The following is an 18,891-nucleotide window of genomic DNA, read 5'->3' on the forward strand; positions in this document are numbered from 1 at the left end:
GGCCACCAAAGGTTCCGAGGGATGGGAAAGGGAAGAATAGGTGTAATATGGGGGCATTTGGGGGACAATGGATTTGTTCTGCATAACATTGCAGTGACAGATACAGGCCATTGTATATTTTGTCATAACTTACAAAATTGTGTGGGACAGAGTGTAATCTATAATGTAAACTGCAGTCCTTGGTTAGTAGTAATGCTTAAAAAATGACTTCATCAATTGTAATGAATGTACCACACTAATGAAGGATGTTCTTACTGTGGGAAAGTGTGTGGGGAGGAGGGACATATGGGAATTCCTTATATTTTTTATGTAGCATTTATGTAATCTAAAACTTCTTTAAAAATAAAAAAATTAAAAAGAAAAAAAAAGTACATAAGAGAAGCTTTTTCTGTCCTTTATAGTCTCCCTCCCCAAGTCCATAGAAAGCAGATCTGCAAACCAACACTGGATCCAGAGCCCAGTTGTGAAAAAAGGATAATCCTAAAAACCCATGCTGAACCAAGGATCAAAGAGTAGGAAAGAGGATTTGGCTCAACTGATAGAGCGTCCGCCTACCAATGGGAGGCCCAGGGTTCAAACCCAGGTTCCCCTGACCGATGTGGTGAACTGGCCCACGTGCAGTGCTGATGTGTGCAAGAAGTGCCGAGCCACCCAGGGGTGTCCCCTGCATAGGGAAGTCCCACATGCAAGGAGTGTGCCCCTGCAAGGAGAGCCGCCCTGAGCAAAAAAAGTGCAGCCTGCCCAGGAATGGCGCCGCACACGGAGAGCTGATGCAGCAAGATGACGCAACAGGGAAGTAGACTTGGCCCAATGGATAGGGCATCTGCCTACCACATGAGAGGTCTGCGGTTCAAGCCCCGGGCCTCCTTGACCCGTGTGGACCTGGCCCATGTTCAGTGCTGATGCATGCAAGGAGTACCCTGCCACACAGGGGTGTCCCCCATGTAGGGGAGCTCCACGCACAAGGAGTGCGCCCCATAAGGAGAGCCGCCCAGTGTGAAAGAAAGTGCAGCCTGCCCAGGAATGGCGCCGCACACATGGAGAGCTGACACAGCAAGATGATGCAACAAAAAAGAAACACAGATTCCCAGTGCTGCTAAGGATAGAAGTGGTCACAGAAGAACACACAGTGAATTGACACAGCAGACAAGGGGGTGGAAGGGAAGAGGAATAAATAAAAATAAATCTTAAAAAAAAAAAAAGACTTGTGTTAACACCCAAGCTAACCTTTATAATAGAGAAATTTTATTTGGCAATAGAAAACAAATAGGTGGGAAACGGACTTTGCCCAGTGGTTAGGGCGTCCGTCTACCATATGGGAGGTCTGCGGTTCAAGCCCCGGGCCTCCCTGACCCGTGTGGAGCTGGCCATGCGCAGCGCTGACGCGCGCAAGGAGTGCCCTGCCATGCAAGGGTGTCCCCTGCGTGGGGGAGCCCCACGCGCAAGGAGTGCGCCCGTGAGGAAAGCCACCCAGCGTGAAAAGAGAGAGCAGCCTGCCGAGGAATGGCGCCGCCCACACTTCCTGTGCTGCTGACGACACCAGAAGCGGACAAAGAAACAAGACGCAGCAAATAGACACAGAGAACAGACAACCACGGGAGGGGGGGGAATTAAATAAATAAATAAATAAGTCTTTAAAAAGAAAAAAGAAAAAAAGAAAACAAATAGGTAACAATTACCATGATGTTGGTTCTGTAATTTTTTTTTTAAGTTAGACCAGTAAAATAACTTATTGGTAAATGGGGGAAAAGAACAGAGCTTGATGAGGAATGGGAGAGAAGGACAGAAATATACACCGAGAAAAAATAAAAAACAAAACAAAAAAAAGAAATATACACCAAGATTTGGTGTGGGCTCCTCTAGGCAGAGAGACTGAGCTCTGCCTTGTGTGGTTACCTTTTAAACTATTAATTATTCCTCCCCCTTGCTTATGTTAAGGGGAGGAGCCCCAGCTGTTATTAGCTACCCCACCAATGGTGAGGACTGTTTGGAATATCTGGGACAAGGGGAGGACCCTGAAAGAGAAACTGGGACTTCAAGGTTAAGGTCAAGGTCTCCATGGGGTCTATTAGCCATGTTGTCTGTCAGCCATGTTGAGGTTCATCTTCTCCTCATTTCCCTGGCTAACATGCCCCAACTCCCCACTCAGAGAGTTCACGCCCTTATTCTTAAGGGGGTGCGAAGGGGCAATGGTCATTCTTTTGTAGTTACTACTTGCTGATTAGGGCAGTAGTCCTGCCTTACAAGGCATATACCTAGATACATTAAGATGATGTTACTACATTCTGGCCACAATCAACTAGTAGCACAAAATGATCACAAGTAACATGACAGAAAAATAGCAAGTATTAAACAGGGTTATCTCACGGTGGGTGGGATATATCCTTGAAATGTTTTCAAAGAAAACTTTAGAGGGAAGTGCACTTGGCCCAATGGATAGGGCATCTGTCTACCACATGGGAGGTCCGCAGTTCAAACCCCAGGCTTCCTTGACCCATGTGGAGCTGGCCCATGTGCAGCGCTGATGTGCACAAGGAATGCCGTGCCACGCAGGGCTGTCCCCTGCGTAGGGGAGCCCCACGCACAAGGAGTGTGCCCCATAAGGAGAGCCGTCCAGCACGAAAGAAAGCGTAGCCAGCCCAAGAATGGCACTGCACACACAGAGAGCTGCCACAACAAGATGACACCAACAAAATTGATTCCCAGTGCCACTGATAAGGGTAGAAGTGGTCACAGAAGAACACTCAGCGAAAGGACAAGAGAGCAGACAACTGGGGGGTGGTAAGGGGAGAGAAATTTAAAAAAAAAAAAAAGATAATAGAAAACTTACAAAAACATTATTAAAAAAGAGAAGACTTCAGATTTATCTGTAATATCAAAATTTTTTGAAAAAGATTGCATTCATGTAGCACCTGTATCATTGAAAATCAGCCAAAAATTAAAATCTCTGCATGCTGAAGGGAAATTCAACCCAAACAAGGCTAAAACACAAACAAGCTAAGGAAAATATTAAAAATAATTAAAAAGCATGCAATTTTTGGCTTTACTGATGTCATCTGGATCAGCATGTCATAAAATGCAACAATAACCAAAAGTATTTAGTAATAGGTAACATACAGACATACACATACAGACTTTTAGAAAAAACAACCTATTTTTAATGTCTTGATTAGCAGATACCATAATGCAGTAATAGGTCACTTCACTTACTATTCCTAATGAGGTTATTAATAATCATTTATTAAGAATTTTCAGGGAACTACATGGGGTATGAGTTGCACAGAATTGAAAAATAATACTTGGTAATAGAAACAAAAAAGTGAAATAGACAACCACGCAAACCAAAGAAAATAAGGGAGACAAAAATATTAATACCAATGTGCAACCAAATAAAATGCAAGATAAAGCTCAATAGATCTTATGCAACTGAGTTGAATTTTCAACTGAACAGAGATTTAATTTTTTCCAAATCAATCTAGACCTGCACATTAACCAATAACCAAGTTAAATATATTTTATGGGTAAATTAAAACAAATTTTTGTTTTTAAGTTAGGATAACCTAACAATCTATGGTGGGAAAGTTAAAATATGATATTACTTTTAGATATTTTGCATTATTATATTTTAGAGCCAATTATATAAAAACAAATTCTAAAGTCTTACTAGATTTAAGTGATTTTCTTAAACCAGTGAAAACTGAAGATACATATAGGTTTCTTAGCACTTGAAACATTTTCTCCAATATCTTTAAAACACAAGGCTTTAGGGATTATAATCTTAGAAGTACTACAAATCAAGTCCAATTCTTGTAAAATTTACTTTGTTTACAACGGAGATCAAAAGTAGAAAAGTAATCTCCCTATATAAGAAACCTGAGTTAATGAATTAAAGTAGGACTTTAATTTAATTTTATGCTATCATCTTCTTCAGAGCCTTATATAAGATAGAGTAGCAAAAAGATCCTAGCCAGTAAATTTGCCAGTAAAACATGAAATGAATACTTGCCAGATAAATCAAGTTTTTTATTGCTTTTATCCATTCCTTTCTGAAATATGCAACACAAGAGGAATTCAGAGACAATAGTATTACCTGCTCTGAAGAACTGTCAGGCCTACACTGCCAGAACCATTTCTCACCTTCCCAGTAACTTCAAGGAATAAAAGCTTATTCTTTAGAAGGTGCTTTTTATGTTATCTTTCCCTAAAAAGAGTACCTTCTCTAACATATGACAGAATTTGTACATCCTGTGTAAGGAACATGATCTATCTGGAATATTATTTGCTTACTTTAAAAAAGGATGAGATATTTAAGGTAAGAAAGAAATTTGGATGACATACAGTAGAAAGTTTTTTCAAGTATAAAAGTACACACGAAGTCCTCTCAGAAAACTAAATGGGTTTAGAATTCTCTAATTTAGCTTGTATGGAATCCTGAATGAGTCCTATTATAGCTTAATTTACTACTTGTGGAAAAGTCTGTTCTATTTATAAAAAAATTGTGTCACATACCAAAAAGCTAGAAATTTTTAGATGAGAGAATTTTATTTATAAAAAATTCAGAAAATTAGCAAAAAGTTATGAATACAGCATCAGTATTAATTAGCAGAATCAAGTGGTTTAATATGTAATATTACTTGGTATATAATACACATTAAAATATATTTTAACTTCTTTATCCATTAGTTTTTGATCTTCCAATTTTTGACAAATCTACAACTAAGTGAATATAAACGCAATAGATTGGCTAAATATTTTAAAATTATGCGACTTGTGTATCAGATACTACCGACTTCAGTCTTAAAACCATTTGCAAATTAAATGTTTTTTCATTAAAATTCCTAAATATAAAGGAGTTAATAAGCATCAATGAACCACAAAATGCATTTTTTAAAAACCACACCTTTTAAAATGAAAATACATTAGAAATACCATAAATTAAAAAGAATTTTCCAAAGAATGTTGTGTGAAATAAGATGCATCAAGTATTTTATAATGGTTTAGAATATCTTTTTACATGCATTCTTATACATACAGTTTAAAACACTGATATACTGACTAAATCAGAAATGACAATTTAAAAATGAATAATAGATGGCAGCCTGTGTCATTTAAGGATAAAAGGAAGGTGGACTTCATGCTGACTTACAAATAATGTTCTTTATCCAAGTAGTCCTCAGTGTTTCCATTATCCTTGAATGACAAGACCCTTTAAGTACTGTGTGAAAAGGAGAACATCTTTTACTGATGGAAAGCTTCTAATCTTATTTGGGTTGGATCTTCTGGATGTCTCAAGGCAATTCCATTACGCAGCAGCAGCTCAATATAAGGTGGCCAAAATGAATCTCTAATTTTGACATATGGATCATGTGGGACATCAAATAATCTATTTATAAGAATCTAGGAAAAAATATCATTGAAAATATATTTTATTTTGAAAAATTCGATACAGCTATAATAAAACATTAAGATTTCCACAAAAGAATGTAGATATTTCTCCTCAAATAACTGTTTAAATCATAATTCTCATATATTAACTTAACTAATTGTCTTTACTTTAAAGACTATAGATGTTTGTGGGAGGAAAAAGTTTGAAAATGTATCTCTGCATTTTAACTTTGAAAATGCTTCCAGCAAACAATTTTCCCACTTAGGATTAATAATTTCTTTAGAAGTTTACTTATAACCGTCTCAAAAAAATTAAAACAAGGAACTTTTAAAAAATTAAATAGTAACAAAACATAGAATTCAAAAGAAAGTGATCATCTATATCTTAATATTTGATGAAAAAGAAATCATCTAAAAACCAAAATTAAAAAAACAATATTCTTCTGATACATCTTTAAACTGTCAATTTTATAATCATTACTTCCCTCACCTTCATCCTAAATATCTTTGATTTCTTTATCAAACATGTTGAGCATTTTTTCATCAGACACAACGTCAGAAATTTGTATTCAAATTACTTTATATAGGTTAGCATTTCCCAAACTACCTTCCAAGGGATCATCTCCCTAAATATGTACTTAGCTTTTGAAAAAACCTTAGTTCTTATGGTCAAAAAAACTTGGGAAAGATTGCTAATGTGCACTGAGAGTCACCTCTTTCCCAAACCCACTGACATTAGGACACATTTTTTTTTCTTCAAGTAATACAGATTTACAACCCTTTGAACACTAATGTTCTATAAAACAGAGTGAAAAATGTCAAAGCAGTTCATTGATCACTCCGCCTCCCAGGTACCTCCCAGTGCTTCCACAAATTATAAAATTGGACTCATAAAGGCTAAGGGATTCTTCAGGGGCATAGCATTAGTAATGGATCATAGATTAGACTCCTTGTCTGAATTGCCAGGCTATCAAGATAACAGCATAAGAGTTCAACATGTAAATACTAAATAACATCATTAAAATATTTTTGTTTACCTGTGATGATATGATGTAAGAATTATATTTTAATTTCATGATCTTTAAATAAAAGGCAAATATTCTCTCCAGCACTGTATGAAAAAAGAAACTAATTTTGTACTAATGAGAAATCACTGTAAATACACTTATGAAAGACTGATGTATACCTAAGAACGAAAGCAGTATTGTTTCTTTTTCAAGCCTATGTCTAATTGTTCACAAATCACTAAGAGAAGTCTGCAAGACATAACAATTAAACTACACAAAACACTTACCTCTAACATTTCATGAAGGGTTATAAGCTGCGCTGTTGGTTCTTGAATGTTTTTCTTTGAGAGAAATGTGAATGCAAACATAAACATTTAAATTCTGAAAACATCACACTACTAGACTGTATTTTTTAAATTAATATTTCTTAATGCAATGGTACAAGGCATACCCAAATCAAACACTCATAATTGGTGAATTAAAACAAATTCTGAAAGCAAACAACTTGGTTGTACTTAACAGCCTTATAAAAATGTAGTTCAAACAACTTCTATGACAATAAAAGCTTTACAATTACTAGAAGATTCAATTCCAACTATCCATAAATATGTAACAGAAGTAGTATTCATATTATAGATCATCAAATAAAACCAAACCAAATGTTTGAATCTGCCCAACAAAATTTCCCAACCAGAAGACATTCCAGACTATATTTATATAGTTCACTCCTAGAGAGCCCTGTTCATCTTTCTACCATTCTTGAGTTTTCTCATGTTAAATCTAATCACTGGGGAAGTAGATATGGCTCAAACGACTGGGCTCCCATCTACCACATAGGAGGTTCAAGGTTCGATTCCTGGGGCCTCCTGGTGAAGGCAAGCTGGGCTGAACAGAGAATTGGCCCATGTGGAGTGCCTGGCCCGCATGGATGGCTGGCCTGTGCAGGAGTGCTGGCCCATGCTGAGAACTGGCACAGCAAGATGATGCAAAAAAAAAAAAAAAAGACACAGAGGAGAGACAGTAAGAGACACAGCAGACCAGGGAGCTGATGTGACAGAAGAGATTGAGCGCCTCTCTCCCACTCTGGAAGGTCCCAGGATTGGTTCCCAGTGCTGCCTAAATCAGAGACAAGCAGACACAGAAGAAGACACAGTGAATGGACATAGAGATCAGACAGCAAGAGCAAAACAATGGGCGGGGAGGGGATGAGGAATAAACAAACAAATCTTTTTTAAAAATCCAATCACTGTTTCTTTTTTCTTGGAATGACAGAATAAATTTCATTCCAATTTTACTCAAAGTTCTTCAAACATGGGAAGACAGCTATTATGAGCCTCAAGTCTTTTCTTCTCATATTAATCAACATTCGTTTCTTAAATTATTTTTAATATGCTATAGATTTTAGGACCCTCTACATCATGGTTTTCTCTGAATGTACTCTAATTTATCTTATTTTTTTTAAATCCAGGTGTGATATGACCACCAAAGACAAAAGAGATTCATTTCCATAATTGTAAATGCTAGAATTCTATTCATTAGGTTCAAGATTGCACTAAGCTCTGGGCATCTATTTCACCCTGCTGACATCTATCTGATAAGACTACCAACTAAAATGCGATTTCATATACTAGTTAAGATAAATCTAGCCCCTTCTTTTAATGTTTTAAACCCAAGAATGGCATTCTATATATCTCTACTAAACATCATTCTATTTCATTTGGCCTAGTTCCTGGCCTGCTGAAAAATATAGTCCTAATTCTGTCATACAATATATTTACTATCCAGTCTTCTAAAGTTCATATCATTTGCAAAATTTTTATACATTTTTCAATTATAAAGTCTGTATTATTGCTTGTTGGAGAGAGGCAGAGAGAGGAATATATCATTTTATGACATGTATCAATAGTTTTTATACTTTAAAAAGTAAGTTTTATTAATAAGATTACAACTTCTTACTGAGCCCAAGCTGGCTTTTGGTAATCAATACTTCCTTTTAAGAATGCTTTCAGTTTTCTTAAACTTGTTTGCTTCTATTAGTGGAAAATCTTGGAATAAAAAAAGTTGAAAAAGAAAGGGAGACTGGGATTTGAATATAAATCAGTGAGCTGTTCCAGGATTAAGATTATTAAGAGGCAAGGAATCATGGGCTTAATGAAATACTCAGTAGGGAAGCGGTGATGGCTCAGGCACCTGAGCTCCCACCTATAAGAAGGGAGGTTGCTGGTTCGAATCCCGGTGCCTCCAAAAGAAGTCAGCAAGCTCGTGTGATGGGCAGGTGCAGCAAGCTGACACAATAGAGACACAAGAAGAAAAAACATGAGGGACACAACAAAAGCAGGGAGCAGAGGTTCCCAGTGCCTCCTAAAGAAGACAGGGAGCTGGTGTGGCGAGGTTACGCAATAAAATGACACAACGAGATGTAGGGAGGCAAAACAGAATGAGAGGACAGAACAAAGCAAGGAGCAGAGGTGGGTCAAGCAGTAAGGCACCTCCCTCCCACATCAGAGGTCCCGGTTTGGCTCCTGGTGCCTCCTAAAGAAACAAGGAAGATGAACAGACATAGCAAGCGCAAACAATGAAGGGGTGAAGAGAAATAAACGAAATAAATCTTAAAAAAAAAAAAAAAGTAGTCAGTAGAAGGTTCTCTATAATTTCAGAAATGAATAAGAAACATAAATAATAATGAGGCATACAGTCCATAACAAATGAGGAAAGGAAGAATAAAGAGAACACAGACTAAAAAAAAAAAGAAATATTTCTCCTTTCCCTTGTAGCTCGCATTCATTCAACAAATATGAACTCAGAAGTTAAGACCAGATATGCAAGAGAGTAGAAATACAAAGATGCATAAAACATCAAGAAGCTCACAGCACACGGTGGTAGGAGAGTAAGATAGATACAAATGGTAATTACAAAATCATGTGATAAGTGCTGATAAAGGGATGCTTACTTTACACAGTAGATACGTTTGGGCTGTCTTAAACAGGAATTTACTATCCTCACCAGCTAGTAAAGTTTTTCAAGGCAAAGGTAATAAAATATATAAGGCACAGAAAAATGACAGATCATTGTATATTTGTTGGAACTACAGCAGTATGACTGCAGTCATGTAAGAGATGTATAAAGAATGGTTAAAGATGATAGAGAGACAATCCCAAATACAAATTCACTATTCCAAGGAGTTTATAGACTTCCTCCCATAGGCAGCCATCAAAGGTTTTATGCTGAAAGATGATTAAACTCTGTTTTCTTTTAGAAACATCATTCTGGTGCCAGATTCAATGATGAATCAGCGGGAAAAGGAGTCAAGAATAACAAGAACAGTTAAGAGATCTTTGCCTGCCTCTTGGGTTTAGTGACAAGAACCTAAATGAACAATGGCAATGGAAATAAAATGAGAGGTTTTCAAAAAAGAATTGGGATGTAGAATCAAAATTAATTGACAATGCCAATTTAAGGAAAAAGGAATGCAAGAAAAATCCCAGGTTTCTAGTTCAGGAAACCAAGTAGACAGCAAGGCCATTCACTGACATCAGGTACACAGGAGTAAGTATGAGTAGTTTTTTGTTATTGTTTTTTTGGGTTTTTTTTTAAGATTTTATTATTTTTTATTTCTCTCTCCTTCTCCCCACCCCCAGTTGTCCGCTCTCTGTGTCCATTCGCTGCATATTCTTCTGTAACCACTCCTATCCTTATCAGTGTCACCAGGAATCTGTGTTTCTTTCTGTTGCATCATCTTGTTGTGTCACCTCTCCATGTGTGTGGCACCATTCCTGGGCAGGCAGCACTTTCTTTCGTGCTGGGCGGCTCTCCCCCTATGGGATGCACCCCTTGCGCATGGGGCTTCCCTATGAGGGGGACACTCCTGTGTGGCACAGCACTCCCTGCGTGCATTTCAGCACTGCGCATGGGCCAGCTCCACACAGGTCAAGGAGGCCCGGGGTTTGAATCACAGACCTCCCATGTGGTACGTGGACACCCTATCCATTGGGCCAAGTCCACTTCCCACAGTGCGTAGTTCTTTATTTCAGTTTTAGAGGGGGTGGAAAGGATAAGGAGGAAAGATGAGAAAAGAAAGACTTGAGTTCAATTGCATGTCTACAGATGGAAAGAGGTTTATTAATGTATATTTAGAATCAGTATGGTTGGAATAGTAAAAACAAACAAAGCTAGATTAATCCAGAAGAAGACAAAGGAGGAACAAGAACAGAGGAGACAAATAGAAAAAATATGACAAAATGGTAAATCTAAACCTGAGCATACCAGTAATCACGTTAAATGTTAATGGACTAGGGAAGCAGATGTGGCTCAAGCAATTGGGCTCCCATACACTATATAGGAGGTCCAGGGTTTGAATCCCAGGGCCTCCTGAAGGCAAGCTGGCCCATACAGTGAGCTGGCCCAAGCAGAAAGCTGTCCTGTACAGGAGTGCTGGCCTGCATGTAGATGATGAACAAAAAGAGATACAGAGGAGAGACAATAAGAGATGCAGCAGAACAGGGAGCTGAGGTGGCACAAGAGCCTGAGCACCTCTCTCCCACACCAGAAGGTCCCAGGATTGGTTCTCGGTGCTGCCTAAAGAGGAGACAAGCAGACACAGAAGAACACACAGTAAATGGACATAGGGAACAGACAGCAAGCGCAAAACAACGGGGGTGGGGGGCATAAATAAATAAATCTTTTTTTTTAATTTTAAAATTTATTTCTCTACCCTTCCCCACCCCCCTACCAGTTGTCTGCTTTCTGTACCCATTCACTGCATTTCTTCTGTGTCCACTTGTATTCTTGTCAGCGGCATGAGGAATCGGTGTCTTTTTGTTTCATCATCTTGCTGCATCAGCTCTCCATGTGTGTGGTGCCACTCCTGGTCAGGCTGCACTTTTTTCACAGGGGGCAGCTCTCCTTACAGGGTGCACTCCTTGCGTGTGGGGCTCCCCTATGTTGGGGGCACCCCTGCGTGGCACAGCACTCCTTGCATTCATCAGTACTGCGCATGGGCCAGCTCATTACACAGGTCAGGAGGTCCTCAGTTTGAACCCTGGACAGATGCTCTATCCATTGAACCAAATTTGCTTTCCAATAAATAAATCTTTTTTTTTTAAAGTTAAAGGACTAACCATTCCAGTTAAAAGAAATTTTTAAAAAAAGAGTTAACTACATGCCATCCTTAAGAAAGATATTTAAATATAAGAATATAGGTTAAAAGTAAAAGAATGTAAAATAATATACGTGCTAACACTCAAAATAAGGAGTATCATTAGAGATAAAAAGGGGCATTTCATAATTACAAGAATCAATCTATCAAGAAGACCTAACCGTCCTAAATAAGTATGCACCTTCTATTATAGTTTCAAATTACATGAAGCAAGAGATGGACAGAATTAAAAAGAAGAAACATAGTTAAATCCACAGTTAAACACAAATCTCTCCAATAAAAAAAAAAAACAATAACCAATTAACATACAGAATATGTGAATACTTAACCGCATGACCTAATTTGACATTTAATGACTACTACATCTAACATCAGCAGACTATATATTCTTTTCAAGACCATATGCTGGGTCATAAATAAGATCTCACTAAATGCCACAAGACTGAAATTATCAGAGCATGTTTCATGATGAAAACAAAATTGAATAGAAACCAATATTAAAAAGATAACTAGAATACCTCCAAAAGTTTAGAAATTAACAACACACTTTAAATAACCAATAAATCAATGAAGAAATGCAAAACAAATTAGAAAATGTTTTTGACCTCAAAGATAACGAATATACAACATATCAAAATGCATGGAATGCAGCTGAAGCAGTGATTAGAGGAAAATTTATATCTTTAAATGCATATGTTGGCGGCAGACTTGGCCCAGTGGTTAGGGCATCCGTCTACCAAATGGGAGGTCCACGGTTCAAACCCTGGGCCCCCTTGACCCGTGTGCAGCTGGCCCATGCGCAGTGCTGATGCGCACAAGGAGTGCACTGCCATGCAGGGGTGTCCCCCGCGTAGGGGAGCCCCACGCACAAGGAGTGCGCCCCCGGAAGGAGAGTCGCCCAGTGCGAAAGAAAGTGCAGCCTGCCCAGGAATGGTGCCACACTCACGGAAAGCTGACACAACATGACGCAACAAAAAGAAACAGAGATTCCCATGCCGCTGACAACAACGAAGCGGACAAAGAAGAACACACAGCAGATAGACACAGAGAACAGACAACTGGGGGGGGGGGGGAAGGGAGAGAAATAAATAAATAAATATTTAAAAAAATAAATTCATATATTAGGAAATGAAAAAGGTTTATAATTAGTAACCTGAGCTTCTATCTCAAGAAGCTAAAAAAAGAACAAATTACACCTAAAGAAAAAAGAAATAATGAAATATAAACAGACAAATAATAAAGAAAATTGCAAAGCTAAGAGTGATTCTTTGAAAGGATTAAGTTGACAACCCTAGGAAAAACTGGTTTGAAAAAGAGGGAAAACACAAATTATAAATACAAGGAATGAGAAAGGAAACATGACTGAGCACATGGACATTTAAAAAAAAAAGTAATGCTCAAGTATGAAAAGAATTAGCATGCTCTGTAGAATCTAGAGACCCAAGAATTTTAATCAGGCCATTAAGTTTGATGAGGAGACATATCAGAAACTCTTAAAAAGCATTGAGGACAGTTGTTCTAGATAATTTTGTCAAACAATGTTCGCACTTTGCCTCACAACTGAGATGCCAGGAAAAAAAAAGATTTATGGTAGGAAAAGTTGAAATGCTGTTTCTGTAAAGTAGTGAGGTGAATGTGAAAATAGTCAAAAGATTTAAACAGGAAAAAATGTCCTTCAAAAAGCTGGCTTAATTTTGGCAATAGATGGTGATGATGGTAGTAGAACATTGTAAATGTAAGTAAGGCCACTGGATTGTACACTTAAAAATGATCAAAATGGCAAAATGTTTACTATAAATGTTATCACAATTTTTAAAAAAAGAGAAAAGCTGGCTTTTAATTCACTAAAATAAATAAAAGCTGTAGTTTTAAACAAAACTTCAATGACTACCATGTATGAGATAAATAGTGTTTATTTTATTTTATAGCAATGTGGAACATATATCCCATATTATTTGTTTTAGGCCTACAGTTCTTGAATGTGGGATATTTAAGTATGAGAAAGAGGGAAGAAAATTTTAGGGAGTTGATATTGGAGATAAGCTATTTATATGGCCAGATTTGTCAAAATACAAAAAATATCAAGATATTCCAGTGGTACATTTTCTATCTGCTCTGTCTAAATTTTATGTGGAAAACAATTATAATGCCTATTCCACTTCCACAAGTTTTATTTATTTATACTATATACTATTTTTAAAAAAGGAATTAAAGTGGTTCACAGTTCTGCTACCCAGTGAAATGTTTATTTGCTTTTTTGGCACAGCCTTTTTCCATCACAACTACTACTTTAACACTCAATAACTTACATTTAACTAACAGAGCTTTTTTAAAAAATTATTTTTACTTTTCAAGAAGCTTTATATTATGTAAATGATACATCAAAAATATAGGGGGATTACCATATACCCCACCCTCTCCCCCTCCAACACTTTTCCCCATTAACAACATCTTTCATTAATGTGATACAAGTAACAAGTTTTAAACAATATTCTTCCAATTTAAGTTACATGTACTTATAATGGAAAATTTGGAAAATACTGAAAAGCAAAGAGAATATATATCTCATACAACCCTAGGCCCCAGAAATAAGCACTATTATAGTTTTGGTATAAACTAGACTCAGAAGATTCCGTTTTTGGGGTTTTTATTTTTTAAGATTTATTTTATGTCCTTATTTCTCCCCTCCCCTCCTCATTGTTTACACTTGCTATGTCTGCTTATCTTCCTTGTTTCTTTAGGAGTCACTGGGAACCAAACCCAGGATCTCTGATGTGGAAGGGAGGTACCTAATCTCTTAAGTCACCTCTGTTCCCTGCTTTGTTATGCCTCTCATTATATTTTTCTTCTTGTATCTCTTGTGTCATCTTCTAGAATCAGCTTGCCGCACCTGCCTGTCGCACCAGCTAGAGGTTTTCATTAGGAGGCACCAGGCAAAACAGGGACCTCCCACATGGTAGGCAGTTCAATCACTTAAGCCACATCTACTTCCCAAGATTTTATTATTAATGAGCATTTTCTTAACTGCTTTAATAGTGGTTAGTACATTACTTTTTTTGTTGTTTATTAAGCAGTTTTATTGATATAACTCACATACCATATGATCTAGCCAACGTGTACAATCATTGACCTTTAGCATAATCACAATGTTGTACATTTGTCACCTCAAAAATTTCAGAACAATTTCATTACTCCAAAAGAAAGATTCCACACCCCCTAGCATTCATTCCCCAACTGTACATAAACACCAGTCTAATTTCATCTCTATAAATTGATCTCTATAAATTGATCTGCACAAATGGAATCACACAATATTGCAGCCCTCTGGGTCTGGTCTTCTACACGCAATATAATGTTTCCTTTTTGTCTGATAATAATATTTTATATTATTAGCCTACATTTTTCAGCTTCAAAGAAAAATGGTCTCATATATATGCAATTTTACCCATATTCATATTTCACATATTTATACTTCACATAGTATGTTTGGTTCATAATAGCACAATCATACAGTATTTGTCCTTTAGTCTCTGGCTTGCTTCACTCAACATAATATCCTTCAAGTTCATCCGTGTTGTCATATTCTTTATGACTTCATTTTAAAATTTTTTGCTTCATTTCTTTTTACCACTGAATAATATTCCATCATCAGTATACACCATGATTTGTTTACCCATTCCTCAATTGATGTATACCTGGTTTGTTTCCAATTTTTGGCTATTGTGAATAATTCTACTATGAACATCAGTGTGCAGATGTCTATTCATGTCACTGTTCTCAGTTCTTCTGGGTATATATCTAGTAATGGTATTGCCGAGTCACATGGCAAGTCTATAATCACTAGTGAAGTTGAACATTTTCTCAGTGTTTCTTTGACATTTGTATTTCTTCTTTGGACAGTTGGCTTTTCAAGTATTTTGCCCATTTTTTCATTGGGTACTTTGTCTTCTTATTGTTGAGTTGTATGATCTCCTTATATATCATGGATATTAAACCACTATCAATTATGTGATTGCCAAATATTTTTCCCATTGACTTGTCTGCTTTTTAACCCTTTTGACAAAGTCCTTTGAGGTGCCCAAGTGTTTAATTTTGAGGAAGTCCCATTTATCTATTTTTTCTTTTGTTGCTCGTGTTTTGGGTGTAAGGTTTAAGAAACTACCCCCTACCACAAGATCTTGAAGATGTTTTCCTAGATTTTATCCTTGGAGTTTTATGGGTGTTGTTTTTACATTTAGGTCTTGATCTACTTCGAGAGTTAATTTTTGTATAAAATGTGAGATAGGGGTCTTCTTTTGGCTATGGCTATCCAGTTCTCCCAGCACCATTTGTTAAATAGACTGTACTGGCCCAGCTAGGTTGATTTAACAGCCTTGTCAAAAATGACTTGACTCTAGATGTGAGGGTTGATCTCTGAGTTCTCAATTCGGTTCCACTAGTCAATCTCTCCTTATGCCAGTATCATGCTGTTTTTACCACTATAGCTAAGTAATGTGCTTTAAAGCCAGGAAGTGAGAGTCTTCCAACTTCATTCTTCTTTTTTAAGACATTTTTGGCTACTCAGGGCCCCTTCCACTTCCAAATAAATTTGGTTATTGGCTTTTCCATTTCTGCAAAAAAGGCCATTGGGATTTTTATTGGGATTGCATGTAATCTATGTCAGTTTAGATAGAACGGACATCTTAACGCTATTTAGTCTTCCAATCCATGAACACAAAATGCCCTTCCATTTATTTAAGTCTTCTTCGGTTTCTTTTAGCAATGTTGTGTAGTTTTCTGAATATAGGTCCTTTATGTACTTAAGTTTATTCCTAAATATTTTATTGTTTTAGTAGCTATTATAAATGAAATTTTTTTTCCTGATTTCCTCCTCAGACAGCACATCAGTAGTGTATAGAAACACCATTGATATTTATGTATTAATTTTGTATCCTGCCAGTTTGCTGAACTCGTTTATGAATTCTAGCAGCTTTGTTGTGAATTTTTCAGGATTTTCTAGATATAGGATCATGTCATTAGCAAACAGTGAAAGTTTTACTTCTTCACTCCTCTTTGGGTACCTTTTATTAATTTGTCTAGCCTAATTGCTCTAGCTAGAACTTCTAGCACAATACTGAATAATAATGGTGACGGTGGGGATGCCTTGTCTTATTCCTGATTTCTGCTAGAAAGCTTTCAGTCTTTTACTGTTAAATACAATGCTGGCTGTAGACTTTTCATATAAGCATTTTACCATATTGAGAAAGCTTCTTTCTAGTCCCTTTTGAGTGTTTTTTATCAAGAAATGGTGCTGTATTCTGCATCAATAGAAAGGACCATATGATTTTTCTTCAATTTAGTAACGTGGTTTACTACACTAATTGATTTTCTTGTGTTAAACCACCTATGCATACCTGGAATAAACCCCTCTCGATCATGGCCTCTAATTCTTTTACTGTACTTTAGGATTCTGTTTGCAAGTATTTTGTTGAGGATTTATACATCTACATCCATTAGAGATATTGGCCTTTAATTTTCTTTTTTCATAGTATAGCAGTTTGATATTATTGATGAATTCCAAAAAGAAATACTGGATTATGTTTGTAAACTAATCTCCTTTGGGCATATTAGATTATACTGGATTCACAGGTTTGCTTGATTAAGGAATTATGTAAACGTCTTGTGCCAGTAGGGCATCGAGTACCCACCCTTTGGTGGGTGGGGACTCACAGATAAAAGGCATAGCAAAGAACAAAGTTGAGGGTTTTTGATGTTGGAGTTTTGATGTTAGAGTTGGATGCTGAAGCCTTAAGCTGGAGCCGCAGGAAAGGAGGACCCCTAAGCCTGGAAAGAAGCAAGTCCTGGGAGGAGAGGAACCTAGGAACCCTTGCAGACATCAGCAGCCATCTTGCTCCAACATGTGAAAACAGACTTTGGTGAGGGAAGTAACTTATGTTTTATGGCCTACCCCAAATAAATACCCTTTATAAAAACCAACCAATATCTGGTATTTTGCATCAGCACCACTTTGGCTGACAAATACATAGAGTATCTTTATCTGGTTTTGGTATTAGGGTGATGTTGGCTTCATATAACGAGTTTGGTAACATTCTTGTTCAATTTTCTGGAAGAGCTTGAGCAAAACTGGCATTAGGTTGTTTCTGAATGACTGGTAAAATTCACCTGTGAAGTCATCTGGTCCAAGGCTTTTCATCTTTGGGAGGTTTTTTTATGACCTTTCCAATCTCTTCACTTGTGATTGGTTTGTTGAGGTTTTCCATATCTTCTAGGGTCAGTCTAGGTGGCTCATGTGTTTCTAGGAATTTGTTTATCTCATCTACATTTTCTATTTTTTTGGCACACAGTTGTTCATAATATCCTCTTTTTTTAAAATAAGATTTATTTTATTTCTCTCCCCTTCTGCCTCCCCCCTCCCAACACACTTGTCTGTTCTCTGTGTCCATTTGCTGTGCTCTTCTGTGTCCACCTGCATTCTTGTCAGCAGCACTGGGAATCTATGTCTTTTTTGTTGCGTCATCTTGCTTTATCAGGTCTCCATGTGTGCATCACCACTCCTGGGCAGGCTGCACTTTTTTTGCACAGGGCAACTCTCCTTGCAGGGTGCACTCCTTGCACATGGGGCTCCCCTAGGTAGGGGACATCCCTGTGTGGCACAGCACTCCTTGTGTGCATCAGCACTGCGCATGGACCAGCTCACCACATGGACCAGGAGGCCCTGGGTTTGAACCCTGGACCTCCCATGTGATAGGTGGATGCTCTACCAGTTGAGCCAAATCCACCTCCCCATAATATCCTCTTATGATCATTCTCAATTTTGCGGGGTTAGTGATAATGTAGTCCCTCTCATTTCTGATTTTATTTATTTGCATCTTCTCTCTTTTTTTCTTTGTCAGGCTAGCTAAGGTTTTGTCAATTTTGTTGATCTTCTCAAAGAACCAACTTTTGGTTTTGTTGATTTGTTCTATTGTATTTTTTTTTTTCTCTCAATATATTTCAGATCTGATTTTTGTTATTTCTTTTCTTTGGCTTGGTTTGAGATGAATTTCCTTTTCTTTTTCTAATTCCTCCAGGTGTGGAGTTAGATCTTCAATCTTCAATTTTAGCTCTTCTTTTTTAATGTAAGCATTGAGGGCTATAAATTTCCCTTTAGTACTGTCTTTGCAGTGTCCAATAGGTTTTGATATACTGTGTTCTCATTTTCATTTGTCTCAAAATATTTGCTGAATTCCCTTGCAATTTCTTCTTTGATCCAGTGATTATTTTATAGTGTGTTGTTTAATCTCGAAGTATTTATGAGTCTTCCTCTTCCATTATTGATTCCCAGCTTCATTCTGTTGTGGTCAG

At 37.2% G+C, this 18,891-nt stretch overlaps 1 protein-coding gene across 4 annotated transcripts in view; it reads right to left on the bottom strand.

The window, feature by feature from the left end:
• Positions 1-3,200: 3,200 nt before the first annotated feature.
• CENPK (centromere protein K) overlaps positions 3,201-18,891 on the bottom strand; it is a 64,023-nt gene continuing 48,332 nt past the window's right edge. For 3 of the 4 annotated variants that reach the window (XM_004465575.4, XM_004465574.4, XM_012527933.4), the window contains exons 9-10: positions 6,680-6,733; positions 3,201-5,397 (exon numbers count right to left, since the gene is read on the bottom strand). In XM_004465575.4, the coding sequence (XP_004465632.1) occupies positions 5,239-5,397; positions 6,680-6,733 (213 nt within the window). In that variant the 3' untranslated portion in view covers positions 3,201-5,238. The remainder of the gene's footprint in view (positions 5,398-6,679; positions 6,734-18,891) is intronic. The other variant, XM_004465573.5, reaches the window with a different exon arrangement.

This window comes from Dasypus novemcinctus, chromosome 2 (assembly GCF_030445035.2).
Source record: "Dasypus novemcinctus isolate mDasNov1 chromosome 2, mDasNov1.1.hap2, whole genome shotgun sequence".
NCBI classification, from domain to species: Eukaryota; Metazoa; Chordata; class Mammalia; order Cingulata; family Dasypodidae; genus Dasypus; species Dasypus novemcinctus.